The sequence below is a fragment of the Sceloporus occidentalis genome, unplaced genomic scaffold (genome assembly GCF_023333645.1).
Source record: "Sceloporus occidentalis isolate IW3139 unplaced genomic scaffold, rSceOcc1.0.p SCAF_41, whole genome shotgun sequence".
Classification (NCBI taxonomy): domain Eukaryota; kingdom Metazoa; phylum Chordata; class Lepidosauria; order Squamata; family Phrynosomatidae; genus Sceloporus; species Sceloporus occidentalis.
This window is the reverse complement of record NW_028317021.1, coordinates 4,523,257-4,550,989: the sequence shown is the minus strand read 5'-3', so window position 1 is coordinate 4,550,989 and position 27,733 is coordinate 4,523,257. Positions and strand designations below refer to the sequence as shown.

At 45.7% G+C, this 27,733-nt stretch overlaps 1 protein-coding gene across 6 annotated transcripts in view; it reads left to right on the top strand.

Moving 5' to 3' along the window:
* Positions 1-27,733, top strand: part of HIC2 (HIC ZBTB transcriptional repressor 2) — a 134,411-nt gene that overhangs the window by 96,271 nt on the left and 10,407 nt on the right. For 3 of the 6 annotated variants that reach the window (XR_016277271.1, XR_016277270.1, XR_016277272.1), the window contains exon 3: positions 21,499-21,659. Coding sequence is in view for 3 of the 6 variants with exons in the window: in XM_089489753.1 (XP_089345879.1) it covers positions 508-2,235 (1,728 nt within the window). In the remaining 3 variants the exon portion in view is untranslated. Of the gene's footprint in view, positions 1-470; positions 11,731-21,498; positions 21,660-27,733 lie in introns of those variants that run through there. The other 3 variants (XM_089489753.1, XM_089489751.1, XM_089489752.1) reach the window with 1 other exon arrangement.

Sequence of the window (27,733 nt, the reverse complement as noted above, 5' to 3'; positions counted from 1 at the left end):
GACAATTGGGTTACAATTAGATGAGATTCTGGTAATTGTAGTCCATTCTAGGCTGAGTTCAGTCTTGAACAGAAGGTTACTGCAACATTTTATTGCAGGCCCCACTTGTTATTTATCTATCTATTCACTAGATTTATAGCCTGCCTTTCTCCCAGGATGGGCTCCAAGGTGTGATATCAGACTGTGATTAGGTCTGTTGTGAGACTGACATTACATTTAACAAACTTAAGTTTTCTCTTTCAAAGGCAATTTTTGAAAAATCATAGTCATGCAATTGATTTATTAAGTAGCTGTGGAGTATATGCAAGAATGGGAAATTTGCAGGTACTGTTTATTACTAAGAGAACAGGGCCCCAGTTGTATCTAGTTGTGTCTGTTTTTAGCTAAGCAATGTTTGGAGTATATGGAAGCAGATGTTGGCACAGATGGAAAATGTTCACTATTTCTGTACTTTCCGTCTTTTTCTCCAGGTGATAAGGTGAACAGTGAAAGGAAGAGAAGGTGGAGATGGAACTGCCAAATCATGCCAAACAACTGCTGCTGCAGCTAAACCAGCAACGAGCCAAAGGTTTCCTCTGTGATGTGATCATTGTTGTAGAAAATGCCCTCTTTCGTGCCCACAAGAATATCCTGGCTGCCAGCAGCATGTATTTCAAATCCCTTGTCCTGCACGACAACCTGATCAACTTAGATACAGACATGGTCAACCCAACCGTGTTCCGGCAAATCTTGGACTTTATTTATACTGGCAAGCTCTTAATGACCGACCAGCCTGGTGAACAGAACTTCAATGCTCTCCTCACCGCCGCAAGCTACCTCCAACTACCTGACCTGGCAGCCCTTTGCCGAAAGAAGCTGAAACGCAATGGGCGGTCTTTCGCTGGCAGGGCTGGCGGTGCCCCCAGCCTTGGAAGACCTCCTCGTAGCCAGAGACTTTCTACTGCTTCAGTCATCACTCGTTATTCAGGGTCAACTGAGGGGATGAAGGGCTCTCACTCAAAGGAGATGCCAAAGGGAAAGATCTCAGATGATGAGGTCTTCATTAGCAGCTCCAACCAAGAGAATTCTCATGCCTTCAATAGGGGAATTAGTAAGAATGGCGGAGACGGAAGCAGCAGCAGTGCAAATGGGAGTAGCGGGGACCAAGAACTTGGCCTCGACCTGTCCAAGAAGAGCCCCTCGCTTCCTCCAGCACCATCCCAGGATGACACACAATACAGCGAAAGCCTGCGTGGTTCCCCGCAACCTCCCTCAGCCCCTGCAGCCAACAGTGCCTCACCATTTGAAGAATCCATCGCCGGAGCTCCCCCTAGCCTAGCTGACAACTGCGAACCCATGGACATGGACTTGAGCGAGGACCGCCAGTCTCTTCTGGAAGGCAGCCAGCGAAAAAGCCTGCGCCACTCATCGCGCAAGAAAGAGTGGATCAAGAAGGACAGCATCTTTGACAGGAAGGAGGGTGGTGGCAAAGGCAGTGAGGAGAGCGAGGGCCTCCCCAATGGTATCCTTGTGGGCCCCTTGTGTAAGTCAGCGGAGCGGAGCCTCAGCCTGGGTGCCTATGGGTCAGAGCTGCCATTTGGGTGCAAAGATGATGTGGAGAATGGCAAGGAGAACAGTGACGACAGTGGGCAGAGTGAGAGTGAAAGCGGTGGGCACACCAGCGCCAACTACGTCTACCGGCAGGAAGGCTATGAGCCAGTGGCCTTTGGGGACAACCTTTACGTCTGCATCCCCTGTGGGAAGGGCTTCCCCAGCTCAGAGCAGCTTAATGCCCACGTAGAGAAACATACGGAGGAAGACCTCTACATCAAGGAGGAAGGGACATATGATGATGAGAAGGAGGAGGAAGCAGAGGATTTGTCCAACCCCAACCAGCCCTACACAACAGAATCCCGCCCCTTCAAGTGCTCTGTGTGCGAGAAGAGCTACAAAGATCCGGCCACCCTACGGCAGCATGAGAAGACTCACTGGCTGACACGGCCTTTCCCTTGCAATATCTGTGGCAAGATGTTCACGCAGCGGGGCACCATGACGCGACACATGCGCAGCCACCTGGGCCTCAAGCCCTTTGCTTGCGAGGAGTGTGGCATGCGCTTTACCCGGCAGTATCGACTGACGGAGCATATGCGCGTCCACTCAGGGGAAAAGCCCTACGAATGTCAACTGTGTGGCGGGAAGTTCACCCAGCAACGCAACCTCATCAGCCACCTGCGAATGCATACCTCTCCTACATAAGCCAAAGACTCTGCAATGAGCTCGGAGCCCACTCGCCATAAACATAACCTTTTTCTAGACTTGCTGCTTTAAAACAAAACAAAACAAAACAAAAAACAAGGGTCATTCTGTTCCCTGTTCAGTCATAGGAGGTCTCAACCAAACAAACTTTCTCTTTCTTTCTTTCTTTCCTTCCTTCCTTACCCTCCTGGTTGTTCCCCTTTTTCCATATTTTTTTAATATATCCTAGTTAACAGTTAAGCTCCCTCACCCTATTTTTTTAAAGAGTTCTTTCCCCCCACTTTTCATCTCTTAGGTCACATTGTATCACGAAATGCCACAGCCCTCCCTTGGCTTTCTTAGCACTTTGGAATTGCAACGAGAAAACTCAGCCACAGGTCCTCATCTCTTTTTGCCCCTGGGCCACCTTTAGTTCTCACTGACTGTACGCCTTCACATTCTTCATGACAGTTGTCCTTACGAGTTATTTTTTTTAAAAAAATTAGTGTTTTTTTCCCCCTAAATTGATAGACAACATATAGCTCCTCTGAGAAAGACTGAGGCTACGGTTGAGTCCCGAGAAGGACATGGTTTGGAAAGATTCTGCCTGAAGAGTCTTTGGATGCCATGCAGGGAGAACTGTCAAACCTTGGAAGGCAACGTTTTGCAGGCATACATTCACATTCACACACACACCTCTTTGGCAGTCTTGGTGTTCATGCTTTGTAACTCCCATCTTCTCTCCTTTTCTCTGCTTTTCTTTCCTTCAACCTCTCTAGCTTTTTCCATGGCTGAACAGGGGCAGGGTGTCCTCCCCGGAATTTCTTTCAAGCGAGCAGGGGTCATCTTTATGTTTTGTTTTGTTTATTTTCCTACTAGTTTCGTATGAATACACTTTGCTTACAGGTACTTGTGTTATTAAGAGGAAAAAAAACCCATACACACAAACACATGGTTAACATTTATGTAATTGTTGGAACTGGAATGCATGAGGTTACTACGGAGTGGGCAGGGAGTGGGTTTGCTGTAGGCTGGAATTGCTACGAGTTCCTTTTGGTACTTTTAAAAACAAAATTATTTTGTTTGTGTGCGTGTGTGTGTGCGTGCAGGGTGTGTGCGTGTGTGTGCGCATTTTCGCCTTTTTTATTTGTTTGTTTTCTCCCTCACTAACGGACGGGTCAGTATGGATGGCCCGTTCCCTTTGCTACCTCTTGAATTCATGAGAACAATAAGATGGTTAGTGAAATATTAGGTGTGGTGTTTTTTGTCCTTCTCCCCCCCCCCCCCCCCCCATTGTAAGTAAGTGTACAGAGTAGAAACTAAATTAAATGTTAAGGGATTTTTACCACCTCGTCCTTCCATCAAGAAGTCAGCTAAAATAAAGATAGAAGCAAAAACTTGGCCAAAGAAAATAGGTAGATTATAAGCCAAAGGCCCAAGTGAATAGCCCTATAGTGGCCACTGGCTTTCACCAAATTACCATTTTTTCCCCTATCCATTGAGGAAACGTTTTGTTTTTTGTTTTAAATAAAAAAAGAGCTTTTGGGCTCTTTCCAGCCTTGTTTATTGAACCTGGATGCTATGGGAGGAAGATGTCTCTTCGTCCGCTGCTTTCTGGCCACGTCTGGGTTAGGAGGTGATACATCAGACCGGAGAAGAGCGCAATGATGTAGCAGGCGATATCTTAACTAGGATCCAGAGTGCAATAAGAATGTGGGGGAAGCCCAACCAAAGTGTTTTCATACCCTCCCTTTCTGGGGAGGGTGTGGGTGTGTGGTTTTCTTCTTCTTTTTATTATTATTATTGTTGTTGTTGTCGTTGTCGTTGTTGTTGTTGTTACGGAAATCTTAATGCATGCACACAAAGAAGTTGGATAAATGGAAGAGAAAATGCTCACTGCGTCTGTAGAAGACATCACCGCCAACAGCTGCTATAGGTTTAGGAGGAGAGGACAGGGTATCGCCTGCTATTTTATGGCCCCTCAACTTCGTTGGCGTGACCTTTCATAAAAAAATAATAATAATGGCTCCCCCCCCCCCTTTTGCTCCCTGCGGGTGGAGTGCGGTGGTAAAAATTTCGTAGTCCCTTTAGAAACGATCCTGTCTAAATTGAGTAAGGTTTACATATTTTTTGTTGTTTCCTCTTTAACTTTCTTGCTCAAAACCATTGTTCTTTTTATTATTATTATTATATTATTATTATGATTAATATTATTATTATTATTATTATTATTATTGGCAGGGCTCGCCAAAGGCCTGCATCTTTTTTTTTCTTAAAAAAAGAAAAAAGAAAAAAAACTTTTTGTCTTTAAGTTTAGACCAAAAATAAATAAAGTAAATAAAAGTGAGCGCGTTTCAACTAAAACAAAGATAACCTTTCATTCCCCCCCACCACTATAATTTCCCCCCCTAAAAAGCCGATCCTGTTAAGAAATAGTCTTTTTGTAAAATATTTGGAAAAAATAACTCAGTTCCAGAATTTCGTACAGTTCAGATGAAATATCACCACGTTGAGCCTGATCACGTTGCAGGGAATCTGCCCCGCCATATAATCCTTCATAACTTTACCTCACTTTTCATGAGGCTGGGTGCTGCTTCTGAACTCCATACAGCCCCCTGTTGTAGTGCCACCCTTTAGTTTTCCTCTCGGTTTTGTAGGCCGCTCTCAGAGCGCTCATCTGAAACCGCTTTCTCCTAGCTTATCCTAAAATGCTCTCTCTTTTAGGGAAAAAAATCACTCTTTTTAAAAATACGATTTGCTTTTGTGGGAAGCAATGAAGTCTAAACCTTTGCCTTGAGTTCTATGCATAGTACACACAGAGTTCCCAAATGGCGGTGGGGATTCGGCCCTTCTTTTTCCAGTGCAAGGGGAGAAGCCCATCTCTTACTATTTTCTAAGATGTTCCCATCCCCATGAGCTGCAGGTGAACATCCTTGCTGGCAATAGAGTCCCATGCCCTTACCCACAAAACTCAGAACTGGCACAACTGTTGTGCATGTGCATACTCAGCCGCTGGTGCTTGCACCTATTTCTGTGGTCAGATTGTGGGGAAATCACATTGCACCACCATTATTCACCGCTTGTGGGTGTTGCTGTGGCAACATCCTTGGTTGGGTTGGTCCATTGTGTGCCAAAATAAGAAAACCCCACATCAGCTAATCTGTGACTGAGGATCATGGGATGGAAACCTTCCACTGCCAGCATTTTGCCAGGAGCCCAAAAGGAGAAGCGTGAAATGTCAGTTTCTCAACAGCATAGACCATCAGAATTTGGTTTGATCCAGCCCCAACCTTCTCAGATAATGCAGATCTTTTCTGCCTCTTGAGATGCCTTCAGAGCAGAGTCCTGAGCCAGAAATCTGGGGGCTGAAGTCAAGCGTGGCGGTTCCTACCTCCCTCCAAAGTGACAGTGACCGTCTTCATTCCATGCCATAGTTTTTTGTGAAGACACACTACCTCCATACTTTCTCAGTTTTTCCAACTGGGATTAACCATGCATTAGTTACAACCAAGCTGAAGAGCTGGTGTTAAGGCCTGATCAGTAGACCTGCTGCTGAGCCAGGATAGCAGATGAATTCCAAGTGGTAGCTTAGAGACATAGTTGCCTCCAGAGCTGGCCATAGGTAGCATCTACCCACTTACTTGGTGGCAAAGCCGACACCATGGGACCCATGTCCTTGTGCGGTTGTATGCCCATCAGAATAGGTTGCTGCTTGGTAAACGTCCATCATTTGTTATCCAAAGAGGAGCCCCCAGGTGTAGCTACTGCAGAAGTATACTTCATTCCCTCCGAATTGTATTAGACTTAACAATAGTTGTGTGTGGTGACGGGTGGGTGAAGGTATTAGGGTTGGTTTGGAGTTTGTTTTGCTTAAGGTTTGAAGTTTGGGGATCTTGGCGTTTCAGGATCCGATTTTTGTTGGGGGGGTTGTTCATTTTTTAAAAAAAATATCAAAGCAGCCTCCTTTTTTATTATTTCTCCCCTCAGCACTTAAAAAATGCGACAAAAAGTCTGTGTACAGCGCGAGTATTGTACAAAAAATGAGAAAAGTGTCTCCTTTTTTCTCCCTCCCCCCCTTTTGCGAACATAGTTGTGTAGAGTTGTGTTCTGTATGCCGAACTGATGACTTTCCCCCCCAAATTGTGACAATAATAATGAAAAAAAAAAACCTAATAATACTCAAAACTTCAGGGACTGTTCAGGGCTCATTTGAAAGGGTCCGGGCACTCAAAACTGCATTTGTACGACATAGTATTGTATCAAGCATTTTCTGTATTTTAATGAGAAAGCAAAACACTAGTTTCATATTTAAGATTTTAAGAGTTCTAGGGTTAGGGTGGGGAGGGAATTGCATTTTTTTGTTCTTTTGGTTCTGTTTCTTTTCTTTTTTGTTCTGTTTTTGAGATACAAAAAGAGCCTCCTGGGGGGATTTTTTTTTTTAAATGTAAAGTTTCAGAGGCCTGGCAGCTTAACTATATGTTTTAGTCAGTTTAGATCCAGAATGTTTTCGGAGTAACAGGAGAGGATAATAAAGAATAAAGTTAGGGGGGGAAAAGTTGTATTAAAAAGATAGCTCATACCCAAATTCACAAAAAAAAAACCTATTTTTTAAACCAAAGCACATTTGAATGAGTATGGAACCTCACTTGGCTCAGAAAAAAAAAAAGAATTAATATATTTATCTCATTGTTTACATAAACTTTTACAGTTACAGACCTCAACAGATCTTAGGGGCCAGTCAAAATTAATCTTTGCTTTTTCCATTGGTTTAGCTGTCGGGACAATTGGGTCCGGGGAGGGAGTTGATCAAAAATGGGAAACACCTCGCAATTCTACCGGAAGTCGTATTTGTATTCTGGCACATTTTGATGTGTGATTTCCGTTTAGAGATGGACTGGATTGCGTCATGGGTGGAGGGCCTTTTGCAAAAGTGGGCTTGCATTTACTAAGACACCATTGTGCTGGAAAGAATGGTACCTCTTTTCGGGTTAGTTATATAAGGTACCAGGTGAAGAGGTGGTCGAGGAATGCAGAAAGTTGATGGATGTTTCATCCAGCAATCGGACCTCAGAGAGGACTAGTGGGAATGGCAAACGGTAGATAAAAACCAACAGGAAGGCATCTTTAGAGGGGAAGATGTGGGCACTTAACACCGGCTATAACAGCTGGACTGTCCTTTCTAGCCCCCTGCTAATGGGGGAATTGCCAAAAAACCAGCCATGGGCTACTCAGGAGCCACACGGCATTTGCAGAAGGCACCAAAGAGCTTCTGAGAAGTAGCTTTATCTTGGGCATGAGTCACCAAAAGGAGCGCGGGCCTCCTGGCTGGTCCTCTGTGCCACCCTGAACTGCTTGCCAGTAGGAAAGGGCTTGGCAATCCAAATGAGATCTGATCTTGGATAGCTGGTGCCCTCCTTGGGTTTGGAGGCCTGGGTTCTTATACCAAATTGGTTAGATTCTGTCACCCTTTGACTCACGGGGACGGACACACACTCCGATGGGACGCTTCTTATTGTTGGTGGGGCTTTTACGTGGAAATCTTGGAAACCGGAGGCCTGCCCAACCCAGTTCACAGTCTGGCACACGCTCCCCAAGGTGAACCTCACTCTCCAAGCAAGGCCTTGTGTGTGGCGGGGTTCTGGACAACCTAGCGCACAACAAAAGACTTGAAGGCCATTGAGAGCCATGCCTTACCCTGCGACGGCAGTACGTTTCTCCTCTGACGGCTTTATCAGACTGTGACCTGGGTTGGGTGGATCTCAGGTTTGGAGTCCTTTTATGTGTGGAAGCATTCCTTGTGTATTCTTTTTTTTTCCCCTAAAGGAAAAAAAAAAAGAAGAATCCAACAGACGTACAAAGTATTTCTGTGTTAAAACGGCATGCTTGGTTTTGCATTGTTTCGGTAAAAGTAAGAATGAGCATTGAAGTTTCCGAAGCACCTGCTCCCCCAAGTCATACAGGATTCCCAAAGCGGCAGCTCTTGTTTAAGTGAGCGCTGTTTTTATCCTACATGTTTAATGCCAAAGCCACCCCATCTGTCTATAAAAATCTATGGGGTGAGAAGCGTCGGGGAGAGGCTTGATGGAAAACAAACGCATTAATTTTGCCTGGTCTTGAATATCTTAACAAAGAATGGTGCAAACACTATTTGACAGTGTTGTTTTTTGTATCAATATGTATGTGCAGTAATGAATGTATTTATTTCTCAAGATTCTGTATGCACAGTTTTGCAAGGAGAAGAAAAGAAGAAGAAGAAGAAAATAAACTCAGAGCATTTGCAAAAGGAAAAAAAAAAGATGTGTCCGCAGGGTCTTTGCTACAGGATTTAAAAAAAAAAACACAAAAACGAAAAAACAAAAAAAGTGTTTAAAAAAGTTTTAAAACTTAAAAAAAAAAGAATCTCAGAGACTCTCAGCATAGCCATAAACCATAACCTGTGAAGACAATACAAAGACTGGACTTTTGTAGCTTTTTTTTTTTTTTTTTTGCATAGAAGACAAATTTGTTTTTGCTGTATTTAAATGTTTCCAGTTACGGTGTCACTCTTATACAATTTCTTGTCTTCTTTTTTTCCCTCTCATATGTCCGTATGTGTGCGCGTGTGTCTATGTGTGTGGGTGGGTGTGAGCAAGCGTGACAAAAGAAAAAAGCACTGATTTTGAGCGGTGCAGGTCAAAGTCTGGGTTAGCAGTATTTTTTATTTTTCACCATGTCACTTCTGTTCTGAAACACAGGAATGTCAGACCTGAAGCGGGAAATGCCTTGGGATGTTCTGTAAACGAAGGGGAAAACATGAGATCTGGTGGAGGTTTTTTCCCCGCCCGTTTTCTGTTTGGTTGTTCAATGGAAGTGTGGCAAAACTGGAGGAGAGAACAAGCCGGCACAGGCCTCATTTGCCTTGGCTCTTTTTCTTTTTTGGCGTCTGAATGAGGGAAAGGTCCGAATGCCTTCCAACCTGCTCCTACCATTTTCTTAAGCCTTCTCAAATGTTTACAGCGCAAGCAATAATGGTCAAATGTTTTGACAGATAGATGGGGCTCCTTAGAGATTAGCGGTGAAAAAAAGTTTTTCGTTTTTACAGTGGTTGTGCGTTGAGTTGATCCTCTTCCGCAGGGCTTCCCATCCTACCCATCTGCTCAGGGGCTGTATCTGGCTTTGCGTCATCGGACAACATTTGTCCAGTTTCCCCCATAATTCACTATAGCTATTGTAAGTGTCAGTGGACCGCACCACATATCAGCCTGCCTGGCTAAAGCTGGGTGGGCCTTGGTTGTCGGTCTTTCAACTCAGAGGTCTTGTGTGGGATGCGCAGTCTGCAAAGCGACCCTGCGTTGCATCTAGATGCTGTGCTCTTCTGAGAAGAACCAAGCCGATCCTAACCTCAAACTGGAAATGGGGCTGCTTACGGCCAAGCAAACGTTTTGGTCAGTGTTCTGCTTTAGACGTTACGTTGAAAAGATCCTAGGTAAACGTTAGACACAAAGATGCAGGTGACTATCAAGGTGGCTCCCCTTTCCTCCAGCAAAACAATCCCTGTCTTGGGGATTAATAGGGAACAGAGAAGGCTATGTGTTTAGGACTGGCCTGCCCTTACCCTGCTCTGAATTCGAGTCTGCAAAGGGATGTTGTAGCACCTTTGAGAGTTACTGAAAGAAGTTGGTAGCACGACTTATAGACTTGAGTCTACCCGAGCGTTCGTAGACTTGAGTCTACTCAACCTTTCATAGACTTCAGCCTACTCAAGCTTTCGTAGACTTCAGCCTACTCAACCTTTCGTAGACTTCAGCCTACTCAAGCTTTCGTAGACTTAAGCCTATTCAAGCTTTTGTAGACTTGACTCTACTCAAGCTTTCATAGACTTGATTCTATAGGGAGCTATGCATCTGAGGAAGTAGGCTCAAGTCTATGAAAGGTCATGCTACCAACGTCTTCCAGTTTGTCTCAAAGGTGCTACAAGATTCCTTTGCAGACTGATTTTTCCAGACTAGCCCGGCTATGTCTGGGTTGAATCCTGCTCTGAATTGTCCACCTATTCTTTCTGGACAGGGTTCCCAAGACATCTTTGCTTGGCAGGGAGAAACAGCCAGATGGGAAATGTCCCTCCTCTCATGTTTCTCAGCAGGCAGCTCTTGGCTTTTTACAAGGCCATCATGATCACGTCCTAAACGTCGGCCCAGAAGAAATCAGCCCTTGGCCCATCTCCATGGTGGGCCTAAAGGCAATAAAACAATCCAAGGAAATTAAGGGAATATTTATGCAAAAACTCTTGTCCGAGGAGCCTCCATCCCCCAAACTTCTAAGGGGGGGGGGGGACTGTTTACTGCAGAGATTTTTAAACTTAATAGATGACTTTGCAAGGAGGGCAAAAGAGCCTTTTCATGTTCCTCTGCTAGTTTACATTGCTACCGCTGATAAGGGCCAAAACTCTTGATGCGATGTAACGCAAGCTGATCTCGGGTCACTCCGTCTCTTTGGTCTCCGTGTTAGCAACCTCTGTCTTGGCCCGATTTTGGGTCCCAGGCCATCATTACGGCTGGCTCCTTTCTCCAATTCTGGAACAGCTTCCAAAAAAACCCACTCCCTTCTGGGAAGGAAGAGGCTACTAGGCTCTGGAGGGAGATTTCGATACTGTGGCAAGCTTCCTTTCTGTGAGCATGTAGCTTCATGTGTTATGGGGAGGAATCCCCTGTTCTACCTCACTTTACCTCCAGTGGATGTTGCAATACTTTATTGTTATTCCTCTTCTTCTTCTTCTTCTCTTCTTCTTCTTCTTCTCGTTTTAAAACTCAGAGTTCTCGGAAAGGACCTGGAGAATGGGAACCCCTTTTTGTAAGCGTCCGACTCTTCCTTTCGGAATGCCCTCCTTTTCCTTCCCAGCGACATTGATTCGTCGACTGGCATATCTCAGTTCATGCAGGAATAACATGGATAACCCTCCATTTAAAGAAAGGCAGGTTGGGGAAAGTCATAGTTAGTCGTTTTGTAGCATTTGCTTTTACTCCCAGATAAGTGATTATATATATATGGCTTTTTTATATCAATTACCTATAATTTGACCAGTCACAAGGTATTGGCAGTAACTGCATGGGCCCCGTTTTGACTGTGAAATTGTGCATATATATGTATTTTTCTCCTTCAGGGAGGAGAGAGCAAAGGCCTCATTCGGATTATTGCATTATTATTTTTATTTTATTTTTAAAGTTCAGCTGGAAGAACAACGATGTGCTCCCCCCCCCCCCCCCGTCTCTCCTTTTTAAGCCTTAACTCTCTCTGTCAAACCCAGAGCCCCAGATGTTTCCTCAAGCATGGCTGACATTCCTGTTCCAATGTTCTGTTCATTTCCTTCAAGAGCTTGAATTCAGGTCAAGAGTTGCAGGACGCTGTGGCTGCAACTCGAGTGTCATACGGGGAGGGGGGGTTTAAGAAAGAAAAAATACAGAAATTATAAGATGATCTCAGCATTCAGTAATTTGCAGTCTTAATGTACAGTGATGAGAAACTGTTATTTTATGAACTTTTCATTAAAAGGTTGATTGAAAATTGCAATCTTGGCTTTGCGCATCTCTTTAAACTCTGTGGTGGGATGAAAGGTGGGATTTGGGCATTTGCCTTTATATTATATGCTGCTTGCAGGCTTCTCAGAAGCATCATGCTAGCCATTGGGCAAGGCAAAGGAGATGCTGTTCTAGAGAGCCTTTAGGATCAAACCATGTTTGTGTTACAAACCATGTTACAGATCTCTCCCTACCACTGCCATCCTCAGTCTCAACATGGCATATACCAGTAATTTCCTAAGAGATTTCCCATCCCAGCAAGAACCAGGTGTAGACTCGAGGCTAAATCCAGTTTCAGTCCCAATTAAAAAAGAATCATTTATTTACTTGCAGGCACCAGATCCCACCTGATCTTGGAAGCTAAGCAGGGTCAACCCTGGTTAGTCCTCAGACAGGAGACTGTCAAGGAATGCCAGGTGCTGGGGGCTCCATTTCAGAGGAAGGAACTGTCAAAACCATGTCTTGAGTATTAATTGCCTGAGAAAAGCCTATGAAACTTATGGGGGTCACCACAAGTTGGCAAGTGACTTGGCGGTGGCAGGTATACACACAGAGGAATGGGGAGCAAGCGTTGCATGCAGCCCCAGGCCCACACTTTGCTTGCCTCCATTTTATAGGGAACTCGGCAATATTATGAAAAGGAGAATGGTGGGGAGAGGAAGCTTGCACATTTCCTATTAAATCCTCTCCCCATTTCCACTCTGCGGAGTGTAACTAACTATTTTGGGCTTCCCCTCTAGTTGCATGTAAATATGGCTAAATCTATGATTTAGCAGTAATAATGCCTGGGCATGTTTCCAAAAGATCTCCCCAGCATCCAAGTGTTGGAAAGGCGGCCAAGAGCAGCCTCACTCTATATATCTCCATCTCCAAACCAGAACAGTTCCTGTCCTGTCCTGAAGTTCCATTCCCTACAAGGTCATGCGACCCAAACACAATATTTAGAGATGATTTCCGGTGTTGTAATATTGCCTCAATGCAACGCTTCCCCACCAGCCCCTTTCGCTTTTACTCCAGCTGCCTCTAACAATCCCCAACAAGCCGTCTTCCAGCCCTCTTTCTTTAAGATGCATTCATTTCCCTCCCCCTCCAAGGCATCTGCAGGGCCGACTATATATTTTCAAGTGAGTATAGGAGCTTTGCATGTAGTCAGTTAAGTTCCCCCTCCCTCCTCCCCATTCCTGGCAGGTTGCAAAGTCAGCAGTGCCTGGTTTGAAAATCCACTTTATCTGTCCTTGGAGATGTGCTTCACCCAACAAGGTTAAAGAGAAGGACAGGGGGAATAAGATGAGGAGCCATTGCAGGGTTAAGGGGAGGAAAGCAAACAGAGGAGTTGGGCTGAGACCCTTGAAGACTGTGTGCATGTACCCACATGCACCCCTTCGTTGTATAATGGGAACAAATCTTGTAAATCCCACAGTGGTTGTGATGTTACCCATTATTGAAACATAGGTGGGGTTGGAGGTAAATCCCCCCCTCCGCCCTTTCCATCCCTTGCAAAGCCATTTTGAAATATCTGCATCTTTGTTGCGTAAGGACAGTAGATCCGTTCAGACAAGCCCCATTACTCATAAATGTCAATGCTGGGGCAGTAGGGTAGGCTTGAACCTGCTCTTACCAATAGGCCTGCAATTGGCAATTATGGGCCCAAACAGACTGGCCAAAATAAAACTGCTTTGGGTCACCTTGGAGGTATGCTGTTTAAATGACACACGTATCTTAAGAGGCCAGAAGCTGTGCCAAAGCTGCGCTCTAGTCCTTAGGACTGGAGCATGGCTTTGGCATGGCTTCTGGCTTCTTAGGACTCATGCAGCATTTAAACAGCATACCTGCAAAGTGACCCGAAGCAGCTTTATTTTGGCCTGTCTGTTCGGGCCCTATGAGATGGGACCCTACGTGTGGCCATCAGCACTGTCCACACACAACCTGGTGTACAGTGATGCTGCAGTCACAGCATTGTGAGTTCGATCCCAGAGGGCTCCAAGGTTGACTCAACCTTCCATCCTTTCGTAGGTCGGTCAACTGAGGACCCAGCTTGTTGAAGACAATTGGCTAGCACACTATAAACTGCTTGGAGAGTGCTGAGTTCACGATGAAGCGGTATAGAAATGTAGATGCTAAATGCTACAGTGGGGAACCTTTGGCTCTCCAGATGGTTTGGACTTCAGCTCTCAGAAGCCTCAGCCAACATGGTCTGTGGCACTGGTTTGGTAGGAATTATATCCCTCTCTCTTCTGGAGACCTAAAGGTTCCCAACCTCGCGAATTAAGTATTTAAACTCCAGGATTTGCCACCCTGCAATGTTGTGATGACCACTAACTTGGATAGATGGCCTTCATGGAGGTGGACCAATCCATGGAGGAAAGCTCTGCCCAGAATAACTGAAAAGATTGAGATTCCCCTCTAGTTGTTGTTTTTTTCCTTGTTGCGTGCTTCATTTTGGACGAATGGTGCTCCCAAGGCATACCTGGGTTTTCTTGGTGAGATTTGTTTAGAGCAGAAGGGGATTTGAACCCTGGTCTCTCAGGGTCCTAGTCCAATGCTCAAACCACTACACGACACTGACTCTTTTCCTCCAGTATGCCAGTTGCTGAGAAGTACAAGCAGAAGGGTGTTGTGATGCTCGTGGGCTTCCCTGGGGAATTTGTTGGCTACTGTATGAACAGAATGATCAATGGGCTTTAACCTGGCACAGAGTGAGGCCCATTCATACCTCCCTTGGAGTCCAGAATCTGAGCACAACCATGGCAAGGCCACTTCTTTTGTACCTATATGAAGTATTTCTTACTGGGGGAACTCCCAAGAAGGGCATTTTTCCCTCTCACAATCTTAATGGGCAAATGGGTTGGTACGGAAGGAGGTGGCCTTTCAGATATTCGGATGCCAACCTGTTCAGGGCTTTAAAAGATCAGTAGCAGCACCCTGAACTGGGCAACTAGGCAGCCAATTTCATCTTTTCAGAACTGATGTGATATGAAACCCATTGGAATTCAAGTCCTGGATCGGACTTCCAAATCATCTCCAAGGGTAATCCCACCTATAATGCATTACCTTTCGCAGTGGTTCCCAAACTGGCCTTCCAGCAGTTTTCAACTTCAACTCCCAGAAGCCCCAGCCAGCTTGGCCAACAGTCAGGAATTCTGGGAGCTGGGCCCCAAACATCTGGAGGGCCAAAGTTTGGGAATCACTGCATTACGGCAATCCAGTCAAATAATCCGTCACTTTTACATGTGCAGAGCTGCCTTATATTGTGTGATGCCAGCTGCCAAATTGATACTACTTAATGCTGGCATGTCTACTTTCTAGCACCGCATTAAAAAAATGTTGCTGTCTTTTACAGAATGTTCTTGATCATGCCCCTCAACTTGGCTTTTGCTTTGCTTTTGCAAAACCCATGTCAGCATTTCCACAAAGGGCAAAAGTGTGCCAGTTGTTGCTTGGCACTGAGTTGCCAGCTTTGCTTTAAGGAGAAGCCATTCATTATGTTTCTTTTAGATACAGTGTACCAGGGCTTGCTTTCTTCTTAGACTTGTTTAATTTCATTTTCCGCTGCATCAGAGCTGAGCATCAGCCTTTTCCCCATGTGTGTGCGCATGCTCTTTCAAGTCGCCTGTGGACTTAGGGCAAACTCATGAATTTCCTAGGGTTTTCTTAGTCAAGAAATACTTGAGAGATGGTTTTGACAGTTCCTTCCCCTGAAATATAGCCTATAGCACGTGCGAATCATTGGCTGTCTCCCATCCAAGTACTAACCAGGGCTGAGCTTCGCTTCTGCGATCGGACAGAATCTGGTGCCTTTAAGTGTGTGTGTATATGCCTTCAAGTCTCCTGTTGACTTACGGCAACACCATAAGTTTTTCATAGGGTTTTCTTAGGCAAGGAATATTCCAAGGTGCCAATTCCTTCCTCCCAAATGTAGCCTACAGTCCCTGGGATTCCTTGGCAGTTTCCCATCTAAGTATTAACCAAGGATGATCCTGCTTAGCTTCCAAGACCAGGCGGGATCTGGTGCCTTTCGGGAATTTGGGCCTTAAGATTTTCTCAGGCAAGGGAATACTCGAAGGTGATTTTGCCAGTTCCTTCCTCCCAAATGTAGCCTACAGCCCCTGGCATTCCTTGGTGGTCATCCATCTAAGTACTAGCCAGGGATGACCCAGCTTAGCTCCCAAGATCAGATGGGATCTGGTGTCTTTCCCTATCCTTCCACACAGCGATTCACATCCCTCCATCAGATAAGTCTTGGTCCCAAGGCTTCTCCGCTTGGCCTTGCTGGTACTTTTCCTTCCCTCTTGAGCAACAGCCTGTGGCTTCTTCATCTCAAGCATCCCATCTTTTACAACCCTCCTTTTACAAGCCTCTTTGGTACATTCACCGGCTGCATTTTTTCTTCCCCCTTGCCCTCTTCCCAGCATCAGCATAAGATCACATTTTTGGCGCCTGGCGTGGCAGTACCTTCGGATGCTCTGGATGCTTTGGAAGGCCTTTCTCTTATTGAGATGGAGCCTTATCGAGATGGAGCTGTACATGTTGGGCCCTGGAAGGACAGCAAGAGCACCACGCATGCCTGCCATGTGGCCCAGGGTGGGGGCCATCCGGACGGGGATCATCTGGAATGTGATACTTTTATTGGACCAACCAAAATGCACAAAAGACATGATCCCCAAACAGTGATCACTTTATTTGACCAACCTTGGGGTTGTTCCCACTAGGTGAAACCCCGTGTTCTGAATCGAATCCAAGGAGTGGCGTTCCTATTAGGATCCGATTTAAACCTAGAACGGTTCTAGAGCAACCCGCAATCGTCCCCACTACAAATCGAATCGTAGAGCGGAATAAAATTTTGAATCGAGTTTTTGTCATTTAACGCGCGTTAAAAAAGATGTAGGGTCTGACCTTCGTTTTTCCCTTGATTCGAGTTAGGAATCGGAGCATTTAAATAGGAACGACAGCCTTTGAAATCGGGTTAGCTGGATGGGAGGAGCGGAGTGCGATGGGGCTGGCCTTGGGGGAGTTGCCCTTTCTGTCCCCATCCGTCGTGGCTGTCACCATTTTTGCTTCCCTCACCCCTTTGTCCGCTGTGGTCTTTCAATAAGAGATAAGGATTATTTTTATTTTTTATTTTAATGGTTTACAGGCGCTTAATCTCTTCAGCGCTTTAAGCGCCTGAAGTCCCGGCTGCTCAAGCGCCTGCATCTGCCAAAGGAGTACAAGGCTTCCCCCGGTGGATTGCAACCTCCCCTCTGTGTGGGGAGAGCCCATTTCTAACGGAGGAGAGGCAGGAAGGCAAGCCTCCTCTCGAAGAGGCATCCCCTGCCCGCTTGGGCTCTGATCTCGCCCAGGCAGGGAAGGGAAGGCTCCTCGCGAGGAGGCATCTGATCTCGCCCAGGCAGGGAAGGGCTCTGATCAATGGGGGGGGGGGGGAATAGAGCCTTTCTCCCTCTCTTTCTCAAACGGAATCTGCCTTCTCCTCCAACCCTGGAAAGAGAATCTTTGGGAAGAGTGCTCCCTCCCTGCTTTTCCAGCAGCCTCCTTCATTGATCTCTGTGCTCTCTGAAGGGATTCTCCCTGGCTGTCTTGGGAGACATCAAGAGGGGATGCTGTCCTGCAAAACCCATCCCCATAGTTTCTCTGGAAACAGCTTGGGCTCCCCAAATTCGCTTTGCCAGAAGCCTCTCCCATTGATCTCTGGGCTCTCTGAAGGGATTATCCCTGGCTGTCTTGGGAGACATCAAGAGGGGATGCTGTCCTGCAAAACCTATCCCCATAGTTTCTCTGGAAACAGCTTGGGCTCCTCAAATTCGCTTTGCCAGAAGCCTCTCCCATTGATCTCTGGGCTCTCTGAAGGGATTCTCCCTGGCTGTCTTGGGAAATGAAATGGAAACGATGCCAAAAGTTAAATCGCTTCCAAATATTCCGGATTAACGTTACGTCATTCTGACGTACTATTGATTGACAGCCCCAAATAAGGCATGGAGGAGAAGAATCGATTTATTTAAACACCGATTTCATGCCAAGTAGGAACGCTTGCAGGTAAAAACTTAGATTTAAATAACCAGATGGGAACGAAGAATAACGTGTTTTGGAACGCGAGATAACACCAGGGTTATTTTGAATCGGTTTTATTAAAAACGTTGTATTTTAAATCGTTTCAAATATTAAGTGGGAACAACCCCCTAGAGTCCCTATATTGGGAGAAAGGCAGGATATAAGATAATGATGATGATGATGATGATGATGATGATGATGATAATAATAATAAACAACAGTAACCAAAATGCGCAGAAGACATGATCCCCAAACTGTAATATCTTTAATTGACCAAACAAATGATGTGTCGTGTATTTTGTGCATTTTGATCAGTCAAATAAAGGTATAACTGTTTGGGGGATTTGGGATGTTATTGTACTCAACATTCCCAAGATGCCCACAGGTCCCAAAAGGCGAGGGAGCCTGAAGATAGCATACAGTCTTTGACATGGCATTTCCTCCTCACATCTGGCGCTCCAAGAGGCCAAAGGTGGGACCCTTTTGAAGCAGAGAGCATTTTTCCAGAGACGTTTGTTACCTCCCCAACCTCTCGCTTTAGGACTCTGTGACCTTTTTCCAAGACTTTTTGTGGTCACCAGATCCTTCGGGGTGGAACTGGATCTGTTTGACTGGCAGTGGCTGGTGGCCAGCCGCAGCTGCTCTGCCTTCCACCCCCTTCGCCAAAGGCCGACACAGTGGAATTGCACAACCCAAACCTGATCTGTATTTTCCACTGTTTTTGCCTGGCAAAATAGGCCTCCCTCCCCCCCACTCCTCTGACCAGCTGTTTTCCATCTTTACGCAGGAAACATGCATCTTTTTTAAAACACACACACACAAATCCACTTTATTTTCCTCCCAAAGCTCTTGGCTTTATGAGAAAAGTTCTCCTCCAGGATGCTGGGGGCAGGCCATGGCACGGGGAGATAGCTGTGGAATAAGGTGCCATGCCAAGCCTTGGCACTGCCTCCAAAAGTTCAGGTGAGCCTATGGTCTGGGCTCCAGGAGCAAAGGCCCCGAGAGGAGTTGCCATGTGTGTTTCTGCTTCCATCTCGAAACCATCTCTCAACAGCAGCTCATCATAAGTGGCGCAAACTGGCATGTTTTCCTAATCCCCTCTTTTTCAGCCACAGAACCAAGAACACTTGGAAGACAGCTGGCATCATAGCGTGCCCTGCTCTCCTTGGTCCATTTGCCACTTGGCTCTGTCCTTGAGTGCAGTGGCCAACCTGGGTCAGGGCTTGAAGGGCTTCCAGTCGGTTGTGAAATTCGCTGCTGCTGTGGGTCCAAAGTGCCCGCCATATGGAAGGCATGGTTGGCAACCCTTCCTTTGCGGCAAGACTGTCATCATCATCAGAAGTGGGGCAGAGGAGCCCTAGGTGCACCAAGGCAGGCTGGTCAACCTTTTGAGATGAAGGAGGCCATGCTATTATCCTATCAACTGGGGTGGGGAAGCTCAGGCCCTTGGGCCCAGGGGCATCATTAGAGGAGGGCAGGTGGTGCGGGCCACACTGGGTGGCACCCCAGAGAGGGGTGTTTGCTTTCTGATTTGGACTATATTGCCATGGCTCTCCATGGGGACTGCCAGAGACTGAAGGTCCTGGGAAGGACCCAATCTACCCACCCAGAGGCACCTGGGATGCTGTTGGCATGCCATGGCAAACTTCTGGTGGCCTCTCCCATTGCTGAATGGTTCTTAGACCCCCCCTTTGAGACCTGCAAACAAGACAGGTAGATCAGAACAACCTGGGACACAGATAATCCCTTCGGGTCCCCCGGTCCCCCAGCCATTGGTGGCAAGTAAACCAGAGACCTCCTTTTGGATAGGTGTCATCCATCCTGTATCTGAGCCTTTCATTGATTTTTATTTTATTTTTCTCTACCCGGATGTAATACCTTACATTTCTCCCTGTTGAAATTCATTGGGTGAGTTTGGGCCCAGTTCCCCGATCTGTGAAGGTCATTTGGAATCCTGATCCTGTCCTCTGGGGGATTGGCGATCCTTCCAAACTTGGTGTCAGTGGCAAATGTGAGAGGCGGGCACCTTCTCCGAGAGAAATCATCTGTCCAGACCAAAATGACAACGCGTCGAGAGAGAGACTGGCTGACTCTGGGAAGCAGCCTCACTTGGGGACCAGCCTTCTGTGGGTAGCTTGGCTCACTCTAGGACTCTTCCTTTGCATACTTTGGTGTGGCCAACCCTCCCTTGGAAAGCTGGCTCTTTTCACACTTTAGGCGAGTGGCGCAGCAACATTCCTAAGCGAGAAGACATCACAAGTTGCCCTCTCAGTGAATGGACCACCACATTGTGCCCAAGGTTGTGCCACATGCCACTTGTCCTCGTGGCTGAATCTTCAGGATCTTTAGAGACTGTCGGCATTTTCTTTCAAGGCAAAGATGCATTTTTTTAAATTTAATATTAAATAAGGAAAAGGTGAGTGTTTTTTTTAAGTGGGGGGATAGTTTCACAAGGGTTCCCCATTCCCGGAAAGCATACATTTCCAGAAATCTCATGACTTCGAAAGCAGCTCTACTTGGTGTTTGGCTCAGCCTCTGCCAGCCTTGTTGTTGTTGTCGTCGTCGTCGTTGTGTGCTTCAAGTTGTTTCTGACTTATGGTGACCCTAAGAGGGTTCTCTTTAGCAAATTTCTTCACAGGGGGGCAGGTATGGGGCAAGCCTCATCCCAGAGGGGAAGCAGCTGGCACGCCTGGCTCAGAAGAAACCAGCCCGGGTGGAAATGCGGCGGATTGCATCATTGTCTTGCACGGAAGGTTATTTCCTAATGGTTCTCTGGCAGCATCTCTCCTTTAGCCCAGAGGGAAACAAAATGGGCCATTGTTCATCTGCATCTTTTATATATATATATATATATATATATATATATGGATACACCTGTGGAAATTGCTTGAGTGCCAAGCTCCGGCGCTTGCAAATAAATTGTGCTTAACACAAACCGGAGCTGCACCCAAATGTTGCTGAGCAGAGTGATGCCCGTGCAGAATGCCAGCCATCCCCTTTCCAAAATGCTCCATCACATTCCCATGCCCTCCCAAACAGTATTTCTGTATTTGTGCAGCCACAAGGTTGTGAGTTCAATCCTGCAGGGCTCCAGGATTGACTCAGCCTTCCATCCTTTCGTAGATCGGTCAAATGAGGACTCAGCTTGTCAAGGGCAATTGGCGTGCAGATTGCCAACCGCTTAGAGCAGTGGTTCTCAACCTTTGGGCCTCCAGATGTTTTGGACTTCAATTCCCAGAAGTCCCAGTCTGTATGCTCATTGCTCAGGAACTCTGGGAGTTGAAGTCTCAAAAATCTAGAGGACCAAAGGTTGAGACTATGAAGCAGTATAGAAATGTAAATGTTATTTCATTCCCACTGAGCAAGAGTTTTCATTGAGCTGCTGGTTCTTATCTCCTTGCTGTTTCAGTTTTTCCAAGAAACCTCATGATAGTTTCACCTTCAGATCTCCAGAAGTGGGAAATTACTTGAAGGCACACCACCACAACATCTCTTTCAGATATTTCTCTGGCTATTTGGACAGAGATTTGCGGAGTGTGGGACCCAATTTTGCAGTATCGCCCAGAGTGGTGGACTTCCCCAAGGTCACTTTTTGGTTTCCAAAGGAGAATGCACTGTGCGCATGATGTGCTTTCTTTCCCTGGTTTGTCTCTGGATATCTTTCATTCTCTTTTGTCATTCAAAGAGCCCAGCCTGAGAAACTGAAGGAGGTCGGGAAGATCCTTGGAAGGAAAAAAAGGGACAGAGAAGAGGAGATGAACTGCAGAGAGAAATGTCGGCAAGGAAAAGAGTAGAGATTGCAAGCAACGCCGATACCGGAACGGTGTGTTGCAGAGAGTACCTTTGGTGAGTTGTTATTGTTTTCAAAAAAGTATCAATTATGTATGTAAGATTCAGATTTTTTATCATGGGGCATTGTTGATGGGAACGGATGGTTGTAATGGTCTGAGTGTTGGACTAGGACCAGGGTTTGAATCCCCACTCAGCCACAGAAACCCACTGAGTGGCTTTAGGTAAGTCACACACTCTCAGCCTCAGAGGGAGGCAAAAGGCAACTCTCTCTGAGCAAATCGTGCCAAGAAAACCCTGTGACAGGCGCACCATAGAGTTGCCATAAGTTGACTTGAAGGCACGCAACAACCATTGTTGACAGGGAGAGCAGGATGGCTTTGGCTTCATATAAAGGGGTTTATTTATTTATATTTATATTATTTTATTTTTATCCTGCCTTTCTCCCAAAGTGGGACCCAAGGCGGCTGACAACATACGTAAAACACATTAAGACAACAATTCAAATTGTACAATTCAAATCAAAAAAATATTTTTAAAAATTACAAATATAAAAATTGAAAACATACCAAGCTAAAAATAATAATCTAAAACCAACCCTCTGTATCCTTTCTTTTTTAATTCATAGAATTACAGTTTTAAAAATGAAAATTGACACCCCCCTTTTGAACGTAACATGATTAATATAAGGGGGTTTTTTTGGCCCGTAAATGTCACATCGCAGAACTTGTGATCTCTGGAAAGAAGCGCACTCAAAGAAAGTGGCATCAGTGTGCAACGGGTGAGGAACACATGTGCATGGATTGCACCTGGATTGTGAAAAAACCTGCCTTGCTCCCTTTGCGCAGTCCCTCGAGCGCCGTCGCAGTGAGACATTTGTTTGTTGCCAAGTTTCTGCAGTTGCTCAGGCCATCTGCATCTCTCTTGTCGAACTGGCTTGGTTCTCCTCACCTCCGACACACACACACACACCTTCGGTCCACACCTGAGCGCAATGCTTGTTTGCCAAGCTTCACGCCTGGGGTGAATTTTTTCGCCGTCAAATTGTCATGCTCCTTTCCCCCATTTCCTCCCTTTGCTCCCTCAAGTCATTTATCTGACTGTGACGCTCTCTTAGATGTGTTTCATTCAAGAAAGGGAAGTAGGAAAAACAGTGGGCTCTCCACGTTCGCTGGGGTTAGGAACACAGGACCCTCATGTAAGTGGAAAAACCGCAAACAAAAAACCTGTGATAACACCTCTCTAGGAATCTCTAAGTCCTCTAGAGCAACATCTGCTGGACGTTGACCATAGGATTGCACTGGAGGACTTATAAATGCCAAGAGAAATGGTCTCTCTAGGAATCTCTGGGTCCTCCAGATCAACATCTGCTGGAAGGTGACCATAGAATTGCACTGGAGGACTTACAAACACCAAGAGAAATGTTCTCTCTAGGAATCTCTGGGTCCTCCAGATCAACATCTGCTGGAGGTTGACCATAGGATTGCACTGGAGGACTTACAAATGCCAAGAGAAATGTTCTCTCTAGGAATCTCTAGGTCCTCTAGAGCAACATCTGCTGGAGGTTGACCATAGGATTGCACTGGAGGACTTACAAATGCCAAGAGAAATGTTCTCTCTAGGAATCTCTAGGTCCTCCAGAGCAACATCTGCTGGAGGTGGACCATAGGATTGCACTGGAGGACTTACAAACGCCAAGAGAAATGTACTCTCTAGGAATCTCTAGGTCCTCCAACACAACTCGATAGGTCAACATCTGGACGTTGACCATCGAATTGCATTGGAGGACTTATACATGCTTAGAGAAGTTTTCTCACTAGAAAGCTCTGGGTCCTCCACACAACTCTATAGCAAATACCCTTCAGTACAAAACCTGTCCTGAAAAAAGAGACAGCATGGCACAGTGGTTTGAGTGTTGGACTATGACTCTGGAGATCAGGATTCGATATCTGGCTCAGCCACTGGGTGAACTTGGGCAAGTCACACTGTCTGAGCCTCAGAGCAAGACAACGGCAACCCTCCTCTGCATGAACCTTACCAAGAAAACCCTGTGATAGGAATGACTTAAAGGCGGCCACCATCACCATCACCAAGTGTATGCTATACCTTGGACCCACAGTCACTCCGGATCTGAGCTGCAAAAACCTCTGTGTGATAAGGGCCATTGGCATGGGCAAATATACTCAGAGGGGAGCCAATGTTCACTAAGGATACCTATCCATAAATGGGTGGCAGTGGCACATCCAGGTGCGCCAGAAGTAATATCCTGTGACATCCTCTGACTTCACTCGGTCACCCGCTGACTTGGTCCCCATACGGAATACTCTATGCGCCCATCTCTCTGGGTTCTTTGATTGATTTGATCATTTTTATAATGGGATGGTCTTTATTGTTATAAGGGAATTTTAACTGTTGTGTCGGCGTGAGGGACAACGGGTTTATTTTATATTGTTGTATATTGATGCATATTGTACACCACCTCGATCCTGGTGGAGAGGGGGATAGAATCATAGAATCATAGAGTTGGAAGAGACCACTAGGGCCATCCAGTCCAACCCCCTGCCATGCAGGAAATCCAAATCAAAGCATCCCTGACAGATGGCCATCCAGCCTCTGTTTAAAGACCTCCAAGGAAGGAGACTCTATCACCCTCCGAGGAAGAGCATTCCACTGTCGAACAGCCCTTACTGTCAGGAAGTTCCTCCTAATGTTGAGGTGGAATCTCTTTTCCTGTAGCTTGCATCCATTGTTCCGGGTTCTGTTCTCTGGAGCTGAAGAAAACAAGCTTGTTCCCTCCTCAATATGACATCCCTTCAAATATTTAAATAGCGCTATCATATCACCTCTTAACCTTCTTTTCTCCAGGCTAAACATCCCCAGCTCCCTAAGTCGTTCCTCATAGGGCATGGTTTCCAGACTCTTCGCCATTTTTGTCGCCCTCCTTTGGACACGCTCCAGTTTCTCAATGTCCTTTCTGAATTGTGGCACCCAGAACTGGACACAATATTCTAGGTGGGGCCTGACCAAAGCAGAATACAGTGGCACTATTACTTCTCTTGATCTAGACACTATACTTTTATTGATGCAGCCTAAAATTGCATTGGCCTTTTTAGCTGCCACATCACACTGTTATAAAGAAATTATTATTATTATTATTATTATTATTATTATTATTATCATCATCATCATCATCATCATCATCATCATCATGCTGTCGCATCCTATACCATAGTCAACATTTATTGATTAGCCCGTAGGCCATCTCAAAGTACCACAATACAGAATACAAAATATAAAATAGATAAAATTCTATATAATTCTATATAAAACTCTGTGTAAAACTCTAAATAAAAGAGTTATATAAGAGAATATACAAGTAAAATATATGGGAATAAGAATAAAAATATAATAAAACTATATAGCTCCCTATTACCATTTTCAGGTGAACCAATGGTTGGGTGGTGGACTGTTTGGAGTGGAGGCAAACCGCCATGTTTGGGGTCATTTGGTTAGAAATTTGTCCCCAAATTGTGCTGGAAATGGTATTTTGCAAACTAGAGGGGGGCTTTGAGGGATGGCAAAGGCCACAATGTTGGGTTGGGGGGTCAAATGGTGGCCACATGTCTCCCTAGCTCTTATCCAACGCTGGATCTCGGTCAACCATGGCTTCCTCCCGAATGAAGAAGGCCCTTGGCACCCACCAACCAATCTCACAGCAAATGCTTTATTTCAAAGGCGGATGCCACCGGACAATCTGCAACCCATGCAGTTTGCAGGGCTCCAGAGGGGAGTCAGAGCAGAGCCTCCATCGCTTTCACAACAGTTTCCTGGAAATCTCTTGAGTTCCGGGAGCATTGCCCAGTTTCTGCGGTTTCTCTGCCTCGAAGCTGGATCTGCAGTGCTGGCGGGCTGTGTATTTCAGGAATGTGAAAACCTGGCACGCCAAAAGGCTTCAAGACGCGGCCAAGATGATGTGTCGGGGCAGGGCTGATGTTAATTAAAAGAAGAAGAAAGATGCACGCCACAAAAGGAACAGAAAGAGAGAAAAAGCGGGCCTTGTAAACATTTAAAGAGGCAATTAGTTTTCCTTGTCGATGAGGCGCCCGTGCCAGAACCTATGAGCCAATGCAGCCGTCCGTGGGGGGGGGGGACTTGGGAAAGTGACTACAACTCCCAGAATCCCCTAGCCAACAAGTCCAAAAAGGCCACAGCTGCACTGTGCAAATAATCCGGTTTGTCGTCACATTAACTGCTGTGGCTCAGTGTTACAGAATCCTGGGAAAGGCTGAAGGCACATGACAACATAACAAACATTGACTGGGCATGATCATCCAGAAAGAGAATTTGAGGCATGAGTGCATGTGTCAGAACCAGTTAAGATCAAGTATAATATTAGAACTATCCATTTATTTAATATATATATTGATCTAGATAGTTCTGTGTGTTGAGATATTGCATAGTGTGGGGGGGTTGGGAAGATAAGGGTGAATATTAAGGGTGAGGTTTGGCTTGTGGATGGGATGTTATTGCCCTGTTCTCGCCGCCGTCGCACTTGTTAAAATGCAATGGTGCCCTCCTTGTAAGAAAGGCAATTCAATTAGATTTTGTAGCTATTCGCTAAACACATCGACCGTTTCCTCCTGACTTGCCTCCCTGATCTAGAGAATCATTTAATCCTTTTTTTCAAAAATCATTTTGCTTTTCTTTTCTTTACATTTAATGCCTGTTCAAGATTGTTAGGATGCTCTTTATAACTTGTTTTTATTCCTTAGGTTTGAGAGAACGGATAGCGTAGCAGCGGGGAGCCAGAGGTACACCTTTTTCAGCCCCATTGGCTGAAAAATAGGTGATAGTACCGCTTTCGATGGTTATTCTTCAGATTGCAAATTGTTCGCACAAAGCGCCTAGATCAGTTAAAAGTGCTGTATATACGTGTGTGTGTGTGTGTGTGTGTGTGTGTGTGTGTATCTGTGTCTTCGACCCGCCTGTTCACTTATGGCGAACCCATGAATTTCACAGGGTTTTCTTGGGCAAAGAATCCTCAAAGGTGGTTTTGCCAGTTCCTCCCTCTGAAATATCACTTACAGCACTTGAAATCTGTTGGTGATCTCCCATCCAAGTACTCACCAGGCCCAACCCTCCTGTATACATGTGAAAGTATTCTTTTTCTATTCTGGAGCTTAAGATAACATGTAGAGAGAAGTCTCATCAGGGGTTGATTCAGAAGGTGTGAGCTGTTTGATGGTAGAACATGTTCCCTTGGAGTATGATGGAGTCTCCTTCTTTGGAAGTTTTCAAACAGAGGCTGGATGGCATGTCCCTGGAGTGCTTTGAGTGTGCATTCCTGTATGGCAGGGGGTTTAGACTCGATGGCCCTTGAGGTCTCTTCCAACCCTGTGATTCTATTTTTATTTTATTTTTGAGACTATCAGCTTGAGAGCACTGACTGCGTTGTTGCTGATCTTTGCAAGCTAGCATGAGCAAGCTAAGAAGCGAGTGGGGCAAAAAATGAAATAAATCGATCTGTTTGGGAAGACGCTCTCAAGTGGTCTCTGGAAGGTTCAAAAGGTTTTTCTTTACTTACGCAAGACTTGCCTGGCCTGGTTGTTTCATTTCACATGTGCCTGTTGTTTACTGAAACGCTTACACTCTTTGGTCTACTTTCAAAGTAGTGTTTCCAGAGGGCCTTGTTGTTGTTGTTGTCCACCCTTGAGTCGATCGCAACCCATGGTGACCCTGTGGATGAGACATCTCCAAGACCACCTCTCTTTCATTGCTCTGCTCAGGTCCTGCAAACTCATACCTGTGACCTCTTTTATAGAGTCCATCCATCTTACATGCGGCCTTCCTCTCTTTCTGCTTCCCTCCACTTTTTGTAGCATTAATGTTTTCTCCATTGAGTCATGCCTTTCCCTGATGTGGCCAAAATACGGCAGCCTTCGTCTAGTCATCTTGGCTTCCAGAGAGATTTCTGGTTTGATCTGTTCTAGTATCCATTTATTTGTCTTTTTGGCCATCCATGCTATCCTCAGCAAGCTTCTCGAGCACCGCATTTCAAATGAATTGGTTTTCTTCCTAGCCGCTTTCTTAACTGTCCAGCTCTCGCATGGTAATAGGGAATACAGTGGCTT